The 13420-nt window shown below is 45.8% G+C and overlaps 1 protein-coding gene across 5 annotated transcripts in view; it reads left to right on the forward strand.

The window, feature by feature from the left end:
- LOC124118859 (probable methyltransferase TARBP1) overlaps positions 1–13420 on the forward strand; it is a 65090-nt gene that overhangs the window by 18655 nt on the left and 33015 nt on the right. For all 5 annotated transcript variants that reach the window (XM_048403033.1, XM_046481139.2, XM_046481140.2 and 2 more), the window contains 3 exons: positions 639–840; positions 7889–8122; positions 9742–9851. In XM_048403033.1, the coding sequence (XP_048258990.1) occupies positions 639–840; positions 7889–8122; positions 9742–9851 (546 nt within the window). The remainder of the gene's footprint in view (positions 1–638; positions 841–7888; positions 8123–9741; positions 9852–13420) is intronic.

Here is a 13420-nt window from a genome sequence, read left to right on the forward strand (position 1 = left end):
TATGGCAAGCATGGGTTGCCCCCCTCCACCTGCCAAAGACACTCCACCTGCCCAAGACCCTCTTACACCTGACTGACAAGGTAGGTCATAACACTGGCACTCCACCTGCCCAAGACACTCCACCTGCCCAAGACTCCCCACCTGCCCAAGACCCTCTTACACCTGACTGACAAGGTAGGTCATAACACTGGCACTCCACCTGCCAAAGACACTCCACCTGCCCAAGACTCCCCACCTGCCCAAGACCCTCTTACACCTGACTGACAAGGTAGGTCATAACACTGGCACTCCACCTGAGCAAGACACTCCACCTGCCCAAGACGCTCTTAGTCCTGACCGACAAGATAGGTCATAACAATGACGCTCCACCTGCTCAAGACGCTCTTACACCTGACCAGAGATTGGTCATAACAATGACGCTCCACCTGCCCAAGACGCTCTTACACCTGACCGACAAGATAGGTCTTAACAATGACGCTCCGCCTGCTCAAGACGCTCTTACGGCAAGCATGGGTTGCCGAAGACTTATTTTAACCCTGGTCTTCATGATATGAGGCGGAAAAATGAAGTAGCATGATAGATTGATCAAATGCTAAATCTCTCAAAACCAATAACCTTGATCTTCTTTGTCGAAATAGACACAAGTAACAGTGGAGGATTTTGCATCCATTCTTGCGGTATTTGAGCGCAATGAGAGCTTACAAAGGGGAACAACTCAGTGGGTAGAGGCTAGTGTATGGCTTCAGGAGGCTGCAACAGAGGCTGATGAGCAGTGGAGCCAGGCATATATCCAACAAGCTGTCAACAACATGATCCATGACTTCCTGATTGACCCTGCAGGTACTGTTGTAGGACACCGATTGGTCATCCATGTAATGTTTTGTTGATCAGGTGATAGAAATAGAATACACATTATTATCCCCTGGGGATATAATGCCAGGGGATGTAGTCGACGCCTTGTCTGTCTGTCCGTCCATCAGTCTGTCCGTCTGTAATCATTTGTTTTCCGGAGTGTAACTAAAAAACAATTCAATATTCTTCAACAAAAAATGGCAGATATTTCAAACAGGCCATGAAGTGGTTCCTTTTGCTATTTACAAATTTTTGGCATTTTTATTTTTCTCGATTTCCATGGAAACAATTTGTTCTTAGTCTCTAATGGTGGGATGGATTTCGTTTCCGGAGCACAACTGAAAAAATGTTCATTACTTTTCAGCAAGAATTGGCAGATATATCAAACAGGTCCTGAAGTGGTGCCTTTTGCTATTTACAGATATAATACAGATATATTTCCGTCAACCGTGGTCCTCGCCTCACTCTTCCATGGTCAGGGGGCACGGTTGGCCCAGTCGTCTAAGGCGCCGCGATTCGCTGTGCAGAGTTGCGTCCCTTGGGCACGCCAGAAACCTATGATTGTGGGTTCGAATCCCGGTTCGCCCCGATTATGTTTCTAGGTTTGTCAGCACCATACCCCTGCTGGTGGGTTTTGCCGAAGTGGTAAACGTCTGAGACCTGCATCACTTGGGGCTTTCCTCCCACATTAAGCTGACATGCCGCGATATAACTGGAATATTGTTAAAAGCGGCGTAAAACCCAACTCACTCACTCACTCACTCACTTCCATGGTCAGGTCTCCAAGACCCATTCAAGAGTCTCTGCATTCGCGAGGGATGAAACTGCCCTGAAGACTCTACCAATGCGTCTTTTTGAGGCAAGCCCAGAGGCAAGGGGAAGCCCTCGAGTTTCTACCAGCGTCGTGATCGCTCAAGAGGAGGGAGCGGCGACAACAGGGAACTGCAAATGAACCTCCCATCCCCATTCGTTCAAATGGTCGACACCCCTGTAGGTGAGAGACTGTGCAGATATTGGCGGAACTGGAAGATCCTGGGTGGCCCAGTCGCCGGCGAGGGTCTGGTTCGTCGGTCTCAGCGAGATAGCTGCTGCTGACCCTCTGCCACTCCTAGATTGGCCAAACCTGCTGGTTCATCCATACAGCAGGTGACGAGGTTTCATATACGTGTCTGGTCCATTTACAAAGAGCACTCAGTGCCAAGGGCTACTCAGCCAGAGCAGCGAAGGCCATCACACTTGGCTCACAATCCATCCACCAGGAGCCTCTATGATGACAAGTGGATTTCCTTCGAGAATTTCTGTAAAGAAAAACATCAGGAGTCCACCTCTGCTTCTCTTCAGTTCCTGGCCGAGTTCCTGTTGTTCCTGCGTCACACACAGTGTTTGAAGGGAAGCTCCATCACTGCATATCTTGTAGCCCTCAACTCTGTCTTGGCAGTTCCAGAAGATCGCAAGATGACGAAAATTCTGGAACTCCTTTCTGGAACTCCTTTCTCTACTTTGCAAGACCAGAAGGTGAAATTCAGACCACCCGCCTGGGACTTGAATGTCGTCCTCACCTGCTTGAGAGGTTCGCTCTTTGAGCCCCCTCATTTGGCGTCATACTACAACCTTACGAAAAAGACCAGCTTCCTCATGGCTATTGCCAAGGGTGCGCGTGTCAGCAAGATCCACGTGAGCTGTGAGCTGTTCACCTATGACTGTGCTGGGACTATTGCAAAGAACCAGCTCCCAGGACAGCCTGACAGACCCTCTGTCATTCCGTCACTATCCTTGATAATTGGAGTGGAGGACGAACAAGAGCTCCTTCTGTGTCCGGGTGGGAGCACTGAGTAAACAGTGCCGCCGTCTCTTCACTACCTTCAAGATGTCGGATTAGAAGACGTGCAAGGGACACACAGCTTTGGCCCTTTAGTGGTGGCCCAACAGGTCACCGTTACTAGGCTTCATTGATGTCTTCGCTATTCCAGAGCCAGCCTCTCGACCTCAACTGGTGCATACCACCCTTGACTAGAGGGCTACATACGTCAATTATGAGACAATAACTTCGGTTAATTCCCTAAGTTGAGTCGATACCATGATACACAGCATACCTAACTACCTCCTTCCCTGTCAACAGGAATGGTCATTTGCCTTCACTGACTGGCTCAGGGATCTTGGAGAGTTTGGATAAAAAGACCATATCTGAAGGTATGCCCTACTCCAAGTTCCGTCGGATACAGACTGCAGTGAGGAGTAATGCAGGAGAAGTTAAAAAATCCAGTAAAAGCCCTAGATATTTTTTATATTTGTGTACTTATCCTGCATTATTATGTCTACACAGACCCACCCATTGCAGAGCTCCTCCACACAATGTCGTAGATGTTCCGGCTTCTAGCAGTAATGTGAAGACCATGGTCACGTGGGAGCTGTGTGATAGGGTTGTCCTCAAGGCTAATTGAAACAAATTCTTCTTCAGCAAGACTTTCTGTGAACAAAAAGCAGTAATATGCATTAAGGAGTAATGCAGGATAAGTATACAAATATAAAAGATATCTACTGATTTTACTAGTTTGGGCATTTATATTTTTTTTGATTCATGGTAAACAATTTGTACTTCGTCTCTAATGGTGGAATGGATTTCGTTTCGGCAGGTGTAACAAACAGATCCTGAAGTGGTGCCTTTTGCTATTTGCGGATTTTGGTAATTTTTACTTTTCTTGATTTGCAATTTGGACTTAGTCTCAAAAGGGTGGGGGTAGGTGTCATTTCCAGAGAACAACTTGAAAACTGTGAAAGACTTATCATCCAAATCTGGTACATGTATTAACCAAGTGGTGGTGCCTTTTGCTATTAAGGAATTTTTCAACATTTGATTTTTCACTGTTTCCATGGAAACAACTTAGACTTAACTGAAATGGAGGTAGGTGTCATTTCTGGAGCAGAACTAAAAAAGTATTCAACTTTTTTCGTCCAAACTTGGTATATGTATTAATCAAGGGCTGAAGTGCTACTCTTGTAAATGTCATTTTTTCCTATTACTCAGTCATTTCTGCTTGTAGCATTGATATGATGCAAGTATGGCGTGAATAACATTTATTACATATAATTCTTGCGAATACTTTACCCCTATTACATCACAGCATTAAAACCAGCATTTTGGCTGTCATCGCACCATAAAATCTTCAGATATTCAACAGTCGTCCTTTTCACTGTCAACTATCCATTACAGTTGCGAAATCAGTAGTACTTGCCACTCCGACCTCTTTCACATATTTCTCACTTCTTCCTGTTTGGGGGCGGTCGGGTAGCCTTGTGGTTAAAGCGTTCGCTTGTCACGCCGAAGACTTGGCTTTGATTCCCAATATGGGTACAATGTGTTAAACCCGTTTCTGGTGTCCCCCACCTTGATATTGCTGGAATATTGCTAAAAGCGGCATAAAACCATTCTCACTCACTCACTCTTTCCTGTGTTTGCTAACTTTGTTGAGCCGAGTCCCCAAAAAAGAAATTGTTCCCGAAGTTGTTCCCGAAGTTGTTAGCTGCACACATTATGTTGTCATTTACACTCATGATCATAACAAAATTGGCCAGAGGAGTTTTGGTCCCTGAAACGTCTGGCTGAAGTATTCTTAGATAGAAAGTTGTAATGGGAAGACTGTGTAAGTGTGACTGTTTCAAGATAGCGGGAGGCCCACAGGATGCGTGTTTGGAGTGTAAGGTAACTTAGTGTCTAAAAGTCACGGAGGCCTGGTCAAATGCAGGCTGTAAGGAGGCGACCAAGAAAATCCCATTCGGTCCCAAAGGGGAAGTTAAAGAAACCAGAGGCTCCCCTAAAGAAATCTCGACTGTCTGACGTTCCATCCGAGGCTGAGTCATCACATCAACTTTCTTTCACCATGTTGTGATACGTGCTTAAAGCTCACCAGAGATTTGCATACTGTACCACCATGAGAGATAGATAGATGAGCCAGGATGGATTACCACACAGTGCAGGATAGTGCGCTCAACACAGGTGCAGATTTCAGTGTTGGCCAAGGTCAAGGTCAGTTGGTAATTTTCCTGGATACACAAGGTAGGTTGGCAATTTTCCTGGATACACAAGGTCGGTTAGCAATTTTCCGGGATACACAAGGTCGGATGGCAATTTTCCTGGATACACAAGGACGGATGGCAATTTTCCTTGATACACAAGGTCGGTTGGCAATTTTCCTTGATACACAAGGTCGGATGGCAATTTTCCTGGATACACTAGGTCGGTTGGCAATTTTACTGGATACATAAGGTCGGATTGCAATTTTCCTGCATACACAAGGTCGGATGGCAATTTTCCTGGATACACAAGGTCGGTTGGCAATTTTCCTGGATACACAAGGTCGGTTGGCAATTTTCCTGGATACACAAGGTTGGTTGGCAATTTTCCTGGATACGCAAGGTCGGTTGGCAATTTTCCTGGATACGTAAGGTCGGTTGGCAATTTTCCTGGGTACACAATGTCGGATGGCAATTTTCCTGGATACACAAGGTCAGATGGCAATTTTCCTGGATACACAAGGTCGGATGGCAGTTTCCTGGATACACAAGGTCAGATGGCAATTTTCCTGGATACACAAGGTCGGATGGCAATTTTCCTGGATACACAAGGTCGGTTGGCAATTTTCCTGGATACGCAAGGTCGGATGGTAATTTTCCTGGATACACATGGTTGGTTGGCAATTTCACTGGATACACAAGGTCCGATGGCAACCGATGGCTCTACACAGGACAGCTTCCACATGAGTTGTGCTGATTTCACACCAGTTGGTTGATATTGCATCACTGCTGGGGTACTTAAATCAGCTCAGGGTTCATTGTTGTGGGCGGGATAATCAGGAGATCAGACTTAGTAGCTGTCGACACAAGGATAAATCCTATTGTTTTAAAGATGGGTGAGCGCTGTGGTGACAAGCAGTGAGGGTCAAGATGATTCAGAGTTAAGATTCAGACTTAATCATTCGGGTTGACAAAACTTGACCGTACTATGGGGTCTAGGTCAAGTCAGTTGGCCATCAACTATGGGTACACACAAATGCCAGTTTTATGGACAAGACAACAAGATTCTAACCACTCTTACCCAGTTTCGGACAGATATCAAAGTGATATTGACCATTGTATGGATTCTCTGGAGGATATATAGGGAATTTTGCCCTTGTCTTCTGATATGAAATATGTCAACATGAGTTGATAAAAGTGGAAAAATCCAAGGCTTGCTTAGTGTTGATATATTTGATATCAAAAGACACGAGGGTGAGATTTTATTTATCAACCAACATCATTTTTCCAAATTTTTCAGTTTGTAGATAGTAATAAGCAGTATCTCAAGTGTAAAAAGTACTGCTAACAGCTTCAGTAGCAGGGCCATTAGTGGTGTCATTTTGATTGTGATGTCATGGTAACCAATGACATCACAATGGTCTGCAAAGCATTGTGAAGCAGTGTCATTGCAGCGATATCTACAATGTAGATATCGCTTGATCTCAACCAAGCAATATCTCCTGTGGGAGCCAGTTTTGGATGATAAATTTTGTTACAGATTGTTCTCCTGGCCACTTGTTTGTGGGTTTAATGGAGGAACTTTGCTAGCTGATGATGCCAGACCTTAAACCCTAGGTGGAGAAAGAACCTGTACCCAATATGTTGAAGTATGCAAAGTGTGGTGGTCCCGTTAACACAACTGGGCATAAACATTTACACTAACTACATTTCCTTCACCGACCACAACTTGTTATCAATCACTTGACTGTCATCTTCCCGAGGCAATGGAGTTAACTGACTATAATCATCTAGTTTCCACCCTTGCCGAACTAGGCTGGTATTATGGAGTTATATTTTGGCTGGACTAACGAGTCTATGCATAGTCCAATCACAATCGCGCAACGAAATCGAAATCCGGTTCATAAGCTGTCAATCAGATTTCCATCGATTGCAGGATTCGCAAATCATGTGCACCGCCACCTCGTTGTCAACAGATATATTCCAAATCTTTTCAAGGTGCTCACATGATTTGATGCACTTGGTGATGTAAGACCCGTTCTATCACAATATAGATCTTGATTATCGATCGACCGGGCGCCGCCATTTTGTTTGAAGCAAATGCAAGTGATGCGAGAGGTGGAATCTGATTGGTCTATAGGAGAGGCATAGAAGGGACATCACTCATAATAGCCACTGGTGGTGCTACAATCGAGCCAAGGAATTCCAGCCTAGTTCGGCAAGGGTGGAAACTGAACTTTTAAAGTCAGTTAACTCTCTTGCCTCGGGAAGATGCTTGACTGTCTGACGTTTCTGCATGTACCAATATGCAATTTGGTCTTCAGTATTTATGTGGTATGACTCACAGTCATGTTATGTTTTGCTGTGTAGTGTGCTACTTGTGTAGGTAACATGATGTGAGCATGTCTATTTATTATCCCCCGTCACGAAGGGGAAAGGGGATAAAGGAATAGTTGCTGTCCGTCTGTCCTGTCCTTTCGTCCGTCATTCACATTTCGTTTCCGAAGCAGAACTAAAAAAACATGAATCAACTTGGCATATAGATAGGTTTGGTGGTGAACTGGCGCTTTTTTATAGTTTCGAATTTTTAAAAAGATTGTTTTTGAGTTTCCATGGCAACGACTTTGACTTAGACTGAAAATGGGGTGAGCGCTCCTTTTCAGAGCAGATTTTGAAAACTGTACAATATTTCTTAACCAAACTTGGCACATAGATAGGTCTAGTGGTAAACTGGTGCCCTTTGGGATTTGTGAAATATTTATTTTTTGTTTCCATGGCAACGACTGAAAATAGCGGTAGTACTCCTTATCGGAGCAGTTCTTGAAAACCGTACAATATTTCTTGGCTTGCACACAACCAGACATGTCATATTGGCATGAGTATTTCATGCTTGTGTGGGATTGTCTTCTGTTTTTACTTCTTCACTCTTGTATGACTTTCCTGAGCTAATCTGATTAATTCCAGAAGAATTCATGTGAGCTACATAACCATGAACTGTTTTTTATATGTTAATTGTTACTTGCAGAATCAGGAATGTTCAATTCTTTGATGATGACGAAGATTGTCCGTCTGCTTGTCATTGCCATGGATGCTGGCATATTTAAACAAATACAAAGAGAAGATAGTATTGGCCTTGACTTCATGTTAGGTCAGATCACAGATGTCATCAGAAGTATTAACTCCCATCCCTATATGACAAAGGTGAAGGCTGATCGTGCTGTCAGTCTTCTGGCTACCTTGGCAACCGAACACTCCAGTGGTGAGTCAGACATTTTTATCCCCCCGGCATATAATGTGGGGGGATATAGCAATCAGCCAGTCTGTCTGTCCGTCCGTCCGTCCGTAATCATTTCCTTTTCTGGGGCAGAATTCCAAAACCATTCAGTGTATTTGATCGAAACTTGGCAAAGCTATCAGGCACATACTGAAGTGGTGCCTTTTGATATTTTGGGAATTTTTTAATTATTATATTTTTAAATTGTTATGGAATGAAGTTGGACATAGACTCAATTGGGGATGGGGTTCGTTTCCGGGGCAGAATTCGAAAACCATTCAGTGTATTTGATCGAAACTTGGCAAAGCTATCAGGCACATACTGAAGTGGTGCCTTTCAATATATTTTTTTACGAATTTATATTTTTTACAATTTTTATGGAAAGAAGTTGGACCTATACTCCATTGGGGAACGGGTTCGTTTCCGGGCCAGAATTCGAAAACCATTCAGTGGGTAAACAATGTATGCTTCTTAAAGAACATTCAACTGTTGACTCATTACATAGAGAATTGCACATTAACTAGTGGTTTCTTTACAGACAGCTGCCAGGGGGAAATGTCATCTTTCTGATGACCCTTGTTATAGCTATCAAGAACTGGGATTCATGTGGTGTACTTTTAGATTTCCCACATTTTGTTCAAGGCAGTTTTGTCTTAAAAAAACCAAGGTATTGTTATCCCCCCAGCACATAATGCAGGGCGATATAGTTAACGCCTCATCTGTCTGTCCGTCTGTAATCATTTCATTTCTGTAGTGTATCTCAAAACTTGGCAGATATATCAAACATATCCTGAAAGTGGTGCCATTTGCTATTTGCGGATTTGGGGCATTTTTAATTTCTAGATTTCCATGGAAACAGTTTGGACTTTGTCTCAAAAGGGTGGGGGTAGGTGTCATTTCCAGAGAACAACTTGAAAACTGTGAAAGACTTATCATCCAAACCTAGTATATGTATGAAGTGGTGCCTTTTGCCAAGTATTCTTTCCTAACACTTTGCACACACAAAGACAAGGTTGTCAAATGGTGCCTTTGCTACTAAGGGGTGTTTAGAATTTATATATTTTCTGTTTTCATGGCAACAAGTTTGACTCTGACTCTGTTCATCATGGTGTGTCGTACAGACCATATCTCTAAAACTGATATGTACTCTTTCTTGAGACTGTGCACACACAAAGAGCAGGTTGTCAACTGGTGCCCTTTGCTATTTAGGGATTTTTATAATTTATAATTTTTCTGTTTCAATGCCAATAAGTTTGATTTTGACTCTAGCTGTTCATAGTGGTGTGTACCTGACATAGAAATACAAAGTTCTGAATCCCAATTCCATGGTATTGTTTAGATAGCTGAATAACTACTCTTGTATTTGGATGGATTAGATAGAATTTCTCTCTCATCAAGTTGGACTTGAAGAAACAGTCAGATGATTTTTTCTTTCGAATTTGTTGGGACCAGGGGGATTTGTTAATCTTCTGATGTTTCTTGTTATTTTATTGCAAATAGACAAACTTTAAAAAGTGGGTCACTTTTTGTTTCTAATCGTATATACCCATGACACTACTGGAAAATAAGCTCAACACGTCAGTTATTTCTTTTCTTCTTTGCAGCTTCAGGAGGTGTGTGTGAGTGTGACCAGAGTGTGCAGGAGGCAGTGGAGGGGTGCTGGCAGGAGCTGGTGGTGTACATTGGTAACAGAGTCACACAGGACATCACAGAGGTGAATGAAGTTAAATGATTGTAATGCAGATTAAGAATCTTACATTTCTGTTAGCCATTTTTCAGACATTCTGAATATAAGCATACATTTTTTACTTATCCTGCATTACTCCTTAATGCATATTACTGCTTGTTTCTTGACAGAGAAAAGAACTGTGTGAGGGTCTTTGCTTGAAGAAGTTGCTCCAACTAGCTGAGAGGCCAGCCCATCACGCAGCTCCCACGTGACCAAGGGAAGTGACGTCACGGATCCTCACATTACTCTTGTCCCTTGATGAGAGAAGACCTGTTTTTTTTGCTGTAACATAAAACTGATTCAAACCCTCACGTGTTTGCTATCTGAGTTAAAGTTTTTTGTCTTTGTGCCTACTGTTTGTATTTTGTACATTCTATGTTTGATAACATGTGCATAAAAGTATTAGACACTTACTGGCGTTTTCTCAAAAGAAAACTTAAGGCCAGGTGTCTTGTTGCTCCAAGTAGCCATCTTTATATTTTGTGTAGTCAGCAGTTAGTGAACTGGTTTGCGTTCTATATTCTTTTGCTTGGTACCCCACGCTTGGCGTATCCTCACAGGTATGGTTTTGTTTTGTTGTATGTTGTCTTATGTTTGTTGTAATATTTGTTTCATAAACCCACACACCACACAGTGGGATAAACAAATTATAGCATACATAATCGGGCGGGGACGCATTGTGATTTTACACTGCTTCGTTGCAGATATCATGCCCTCCTGCTCAAAGTGCCGGCGTAATATGTCGGCGTGGGATCCCCACCCCCTGTGCCTTAATTGTTCATCTCAATGCCTCCAGAGTCACTGATGTAAAGACTGTTTACTGCTTTCATCCACAGCTTTCAGACAGTACCTCCGTGTGTGTAAAAATGCAGAACACAGCAGGCCAGGAAACGTCAGACCACACCGAGGTTTCGCTTTCCAAATCGGCCACCTCAACTGCTACCTTGATGTCGGACCCCACGGATGTAGTCTCTACCCAGAGCACTTTGACAACCACGACAGCGTCGATCTTTATGGCGGTGACCTCCGTGACGCCTGTCGTGCGCTCACATACCAGACGGCGCCTATACTATCCTGCGGACAGACGCTCGGTAACCCACAGGCACCCCTGCCTATGGCGCAGGCGCCCCTGCCTGCGGCACAGACACCCATGATAGACGCCTCCCTCCTCCGGTACATTCAGTACTTACAGGCCAGACAGCCTACTCAAGCGGCCTTTCAGATGGCGCCTATCTGCACAGCGCCCTTACAGACGCCCGCACCTTTGACACTGCCGCGTTGGCCAACCTCACAGACGCCATTTACCTCTTTTCACTCCGCGGATGTGGCTTCCCCATGTACGTATTCGTGGCGGAGTGACAGCAGATCTTCTAAACAGGGTCATAGATCTAGGAGGCGCTCCCCGGTTAGCAGACGCTCGAGTGGCGATCAATCCGACTCTTCGGAGGGCTCCTTCATCCCTTGCTATGATGACACCCCTATGGACGGTGAATCACACCTGGGTTTTGACCAAGTCGCAGACTGGTTGGCTGACAGATTGGAGGCTATAGCTCCCTCGGCTGGCCTAGAGGTCGATAGCAAGATGGCCATACGTACAGACCCCACTTCGATCCCTCCTGACCCTCTGATCAGAGACATGATCTCAGCTCTGGACGAGGACTTCAGTAAGCTGTCACTGATTCCATCCTTCAGGGCCCCACGTTATAGAAGAGATGACTACCCAGTCCACTGTCTTCAAGTTGCGAACCACGCTCACTACTTAGATGAGGACATGCACCGCGTGACGGGATCGAACCGCTCCACCTCAGTTCGAGTCTCAGACAGCAAACTAGCCTACGTGGAGACAGAGATTCGCCACACGCTCAAACCCCTCTCTCTGATGGCGTTGTCCTCCAGGGCCATACTGCAGGACTTAGCGGAGGACAACCCCCATAGAATTGACCATCTAACTACCGTCGTATCCTACCTCCAACGACAGGTGGAACTGATGTGCTCCCACATGCGCGCCGCTCTGATCGAAATCACTACCACTAGACGCCTTGGGTATCTTGGCTTGTCGAACTGGGACCCAGAGTTCAAGAGAAACCTTTTGCATCAACCTTGGTCCGGCTCTGACCTTTTTAATGGACAGATATCCAAGACACAAGCCCAGGTCTCAGCCTTCACCCGTGATGAGACGGCTCTCAAGGCCCAGGCCAGGGTGACACAGCCAGCCTTTGCTAAGGCATCCCAGTCGGGCTCCTACCAGCCACGACGCAACACCCTCTGGACTCGGGGGCGGGGCTCCACCTCAACCTTTAGAGGCAGAGGCAAGGGGAAAGGAAAGTCCTCAGGCACATACCAGTCCCGACATGGCTACCCCAAGGGGGGTAACGCCGACCGCAGGGACCTCCAGTGAACCGCCAGACAGGCATGACTTGGATCTCCCACCCCAAGCCGTCCAAGTTGTCGACACCCCAGTAGGTGGGAGACTCACTTCTGGCAGAATTGGGAGATCCTGGGGGACCCATACGTCACCAACATCATCCGACACAGGTACAAGCTTATAGACGACCCGCCACTGACGCCGTCACCCATAGTGGACACATACCCCCCATCCCAACAGCAGCTACTGAGCCAAAACATCAGGGCCCTGCTAGACAAGAAAGCCTCAGAGGTGGTACACACCCCAGCCATAAGACCGGGCTTCTATTCACCTGTCTTCCTGGTCCCCAAGAAGGACACGGACAAACACAGGATGATCCACAACCTCGCCGCTTTCAACAAACGCTACCTGGCGCGTCCACCTTATTTCAGGATGACCATGCTCAGGCTACTGCGATCCCGGATCCAGGCACAGGAGGCGCTCATCAGCCTGGATATTGAGGACGCCTACCTACGTGTCCCTATACATCCCGACGACCGGAAATTCCTCCGCTTCATCTTCATGGGAGGCCATTGTCAATGGGCGGTCCTCCCGTTTGGAATTTCTTCGGCCCTGTGGCTATTCACACGGCTTACCAAGCCGATAGCCTCGTACCTCCATCACCGGGACATCCAGTTCGAGGCGTACATAGACGACTGCCTACTGGACCATCCGGACCCTGTCACTCTACTCCGTCACAGGGACTTCACCCTTCGGCTCCTATACCAGTTGTTGTGGAAGATCAACCTCCCTTCGGCTCCTATACCAGTTGTTGTGGAAGATCAACCTCAGGAAGTCAGAGTTGACACCCTCCAAGCGCCTTCAGTTCATCGGGGGCCTCTTCCAGACGGACCTCGACCTCATCTCTGTACCCAGAGACCGGTGGGAACGAATGCAGGCGCACCTGATTCCAGCTCTCCACCTACCACGCACTCTGCGTCAATGGCAAGTCCTCCTTGGCCTCCTAACCTCAGCACAGGACTTGACCTACAGAAGAAGGCTCCAACTGCGCCCAGTTCAGATGTTCCTGGCGCCCTACATCAGGATCAGACGCCAGGACCCCTCCATATCCATCATCCTCCCGGATCATCTCAAGCAGCATCTCCAGTGGTGGACGGTGGAATCAAATGTCTTAGGCGGCGTCTCCTTG

Source organism: Haliotis rufescens, unplaced genomic scaffold (assembly GCF_023055435.1).
Source record: "Haliotis rufescens isolate VD_foot unplaced genomic scaffold, xgHalRufe1.0.p SCAF_3, whole genome shotgun sequence".
NCBI lineage: Eukaryota > Metazoa > Mollusca > Gastropoda > Lepetellida > Haliotidae > Haliotis > Haliotis rufescens.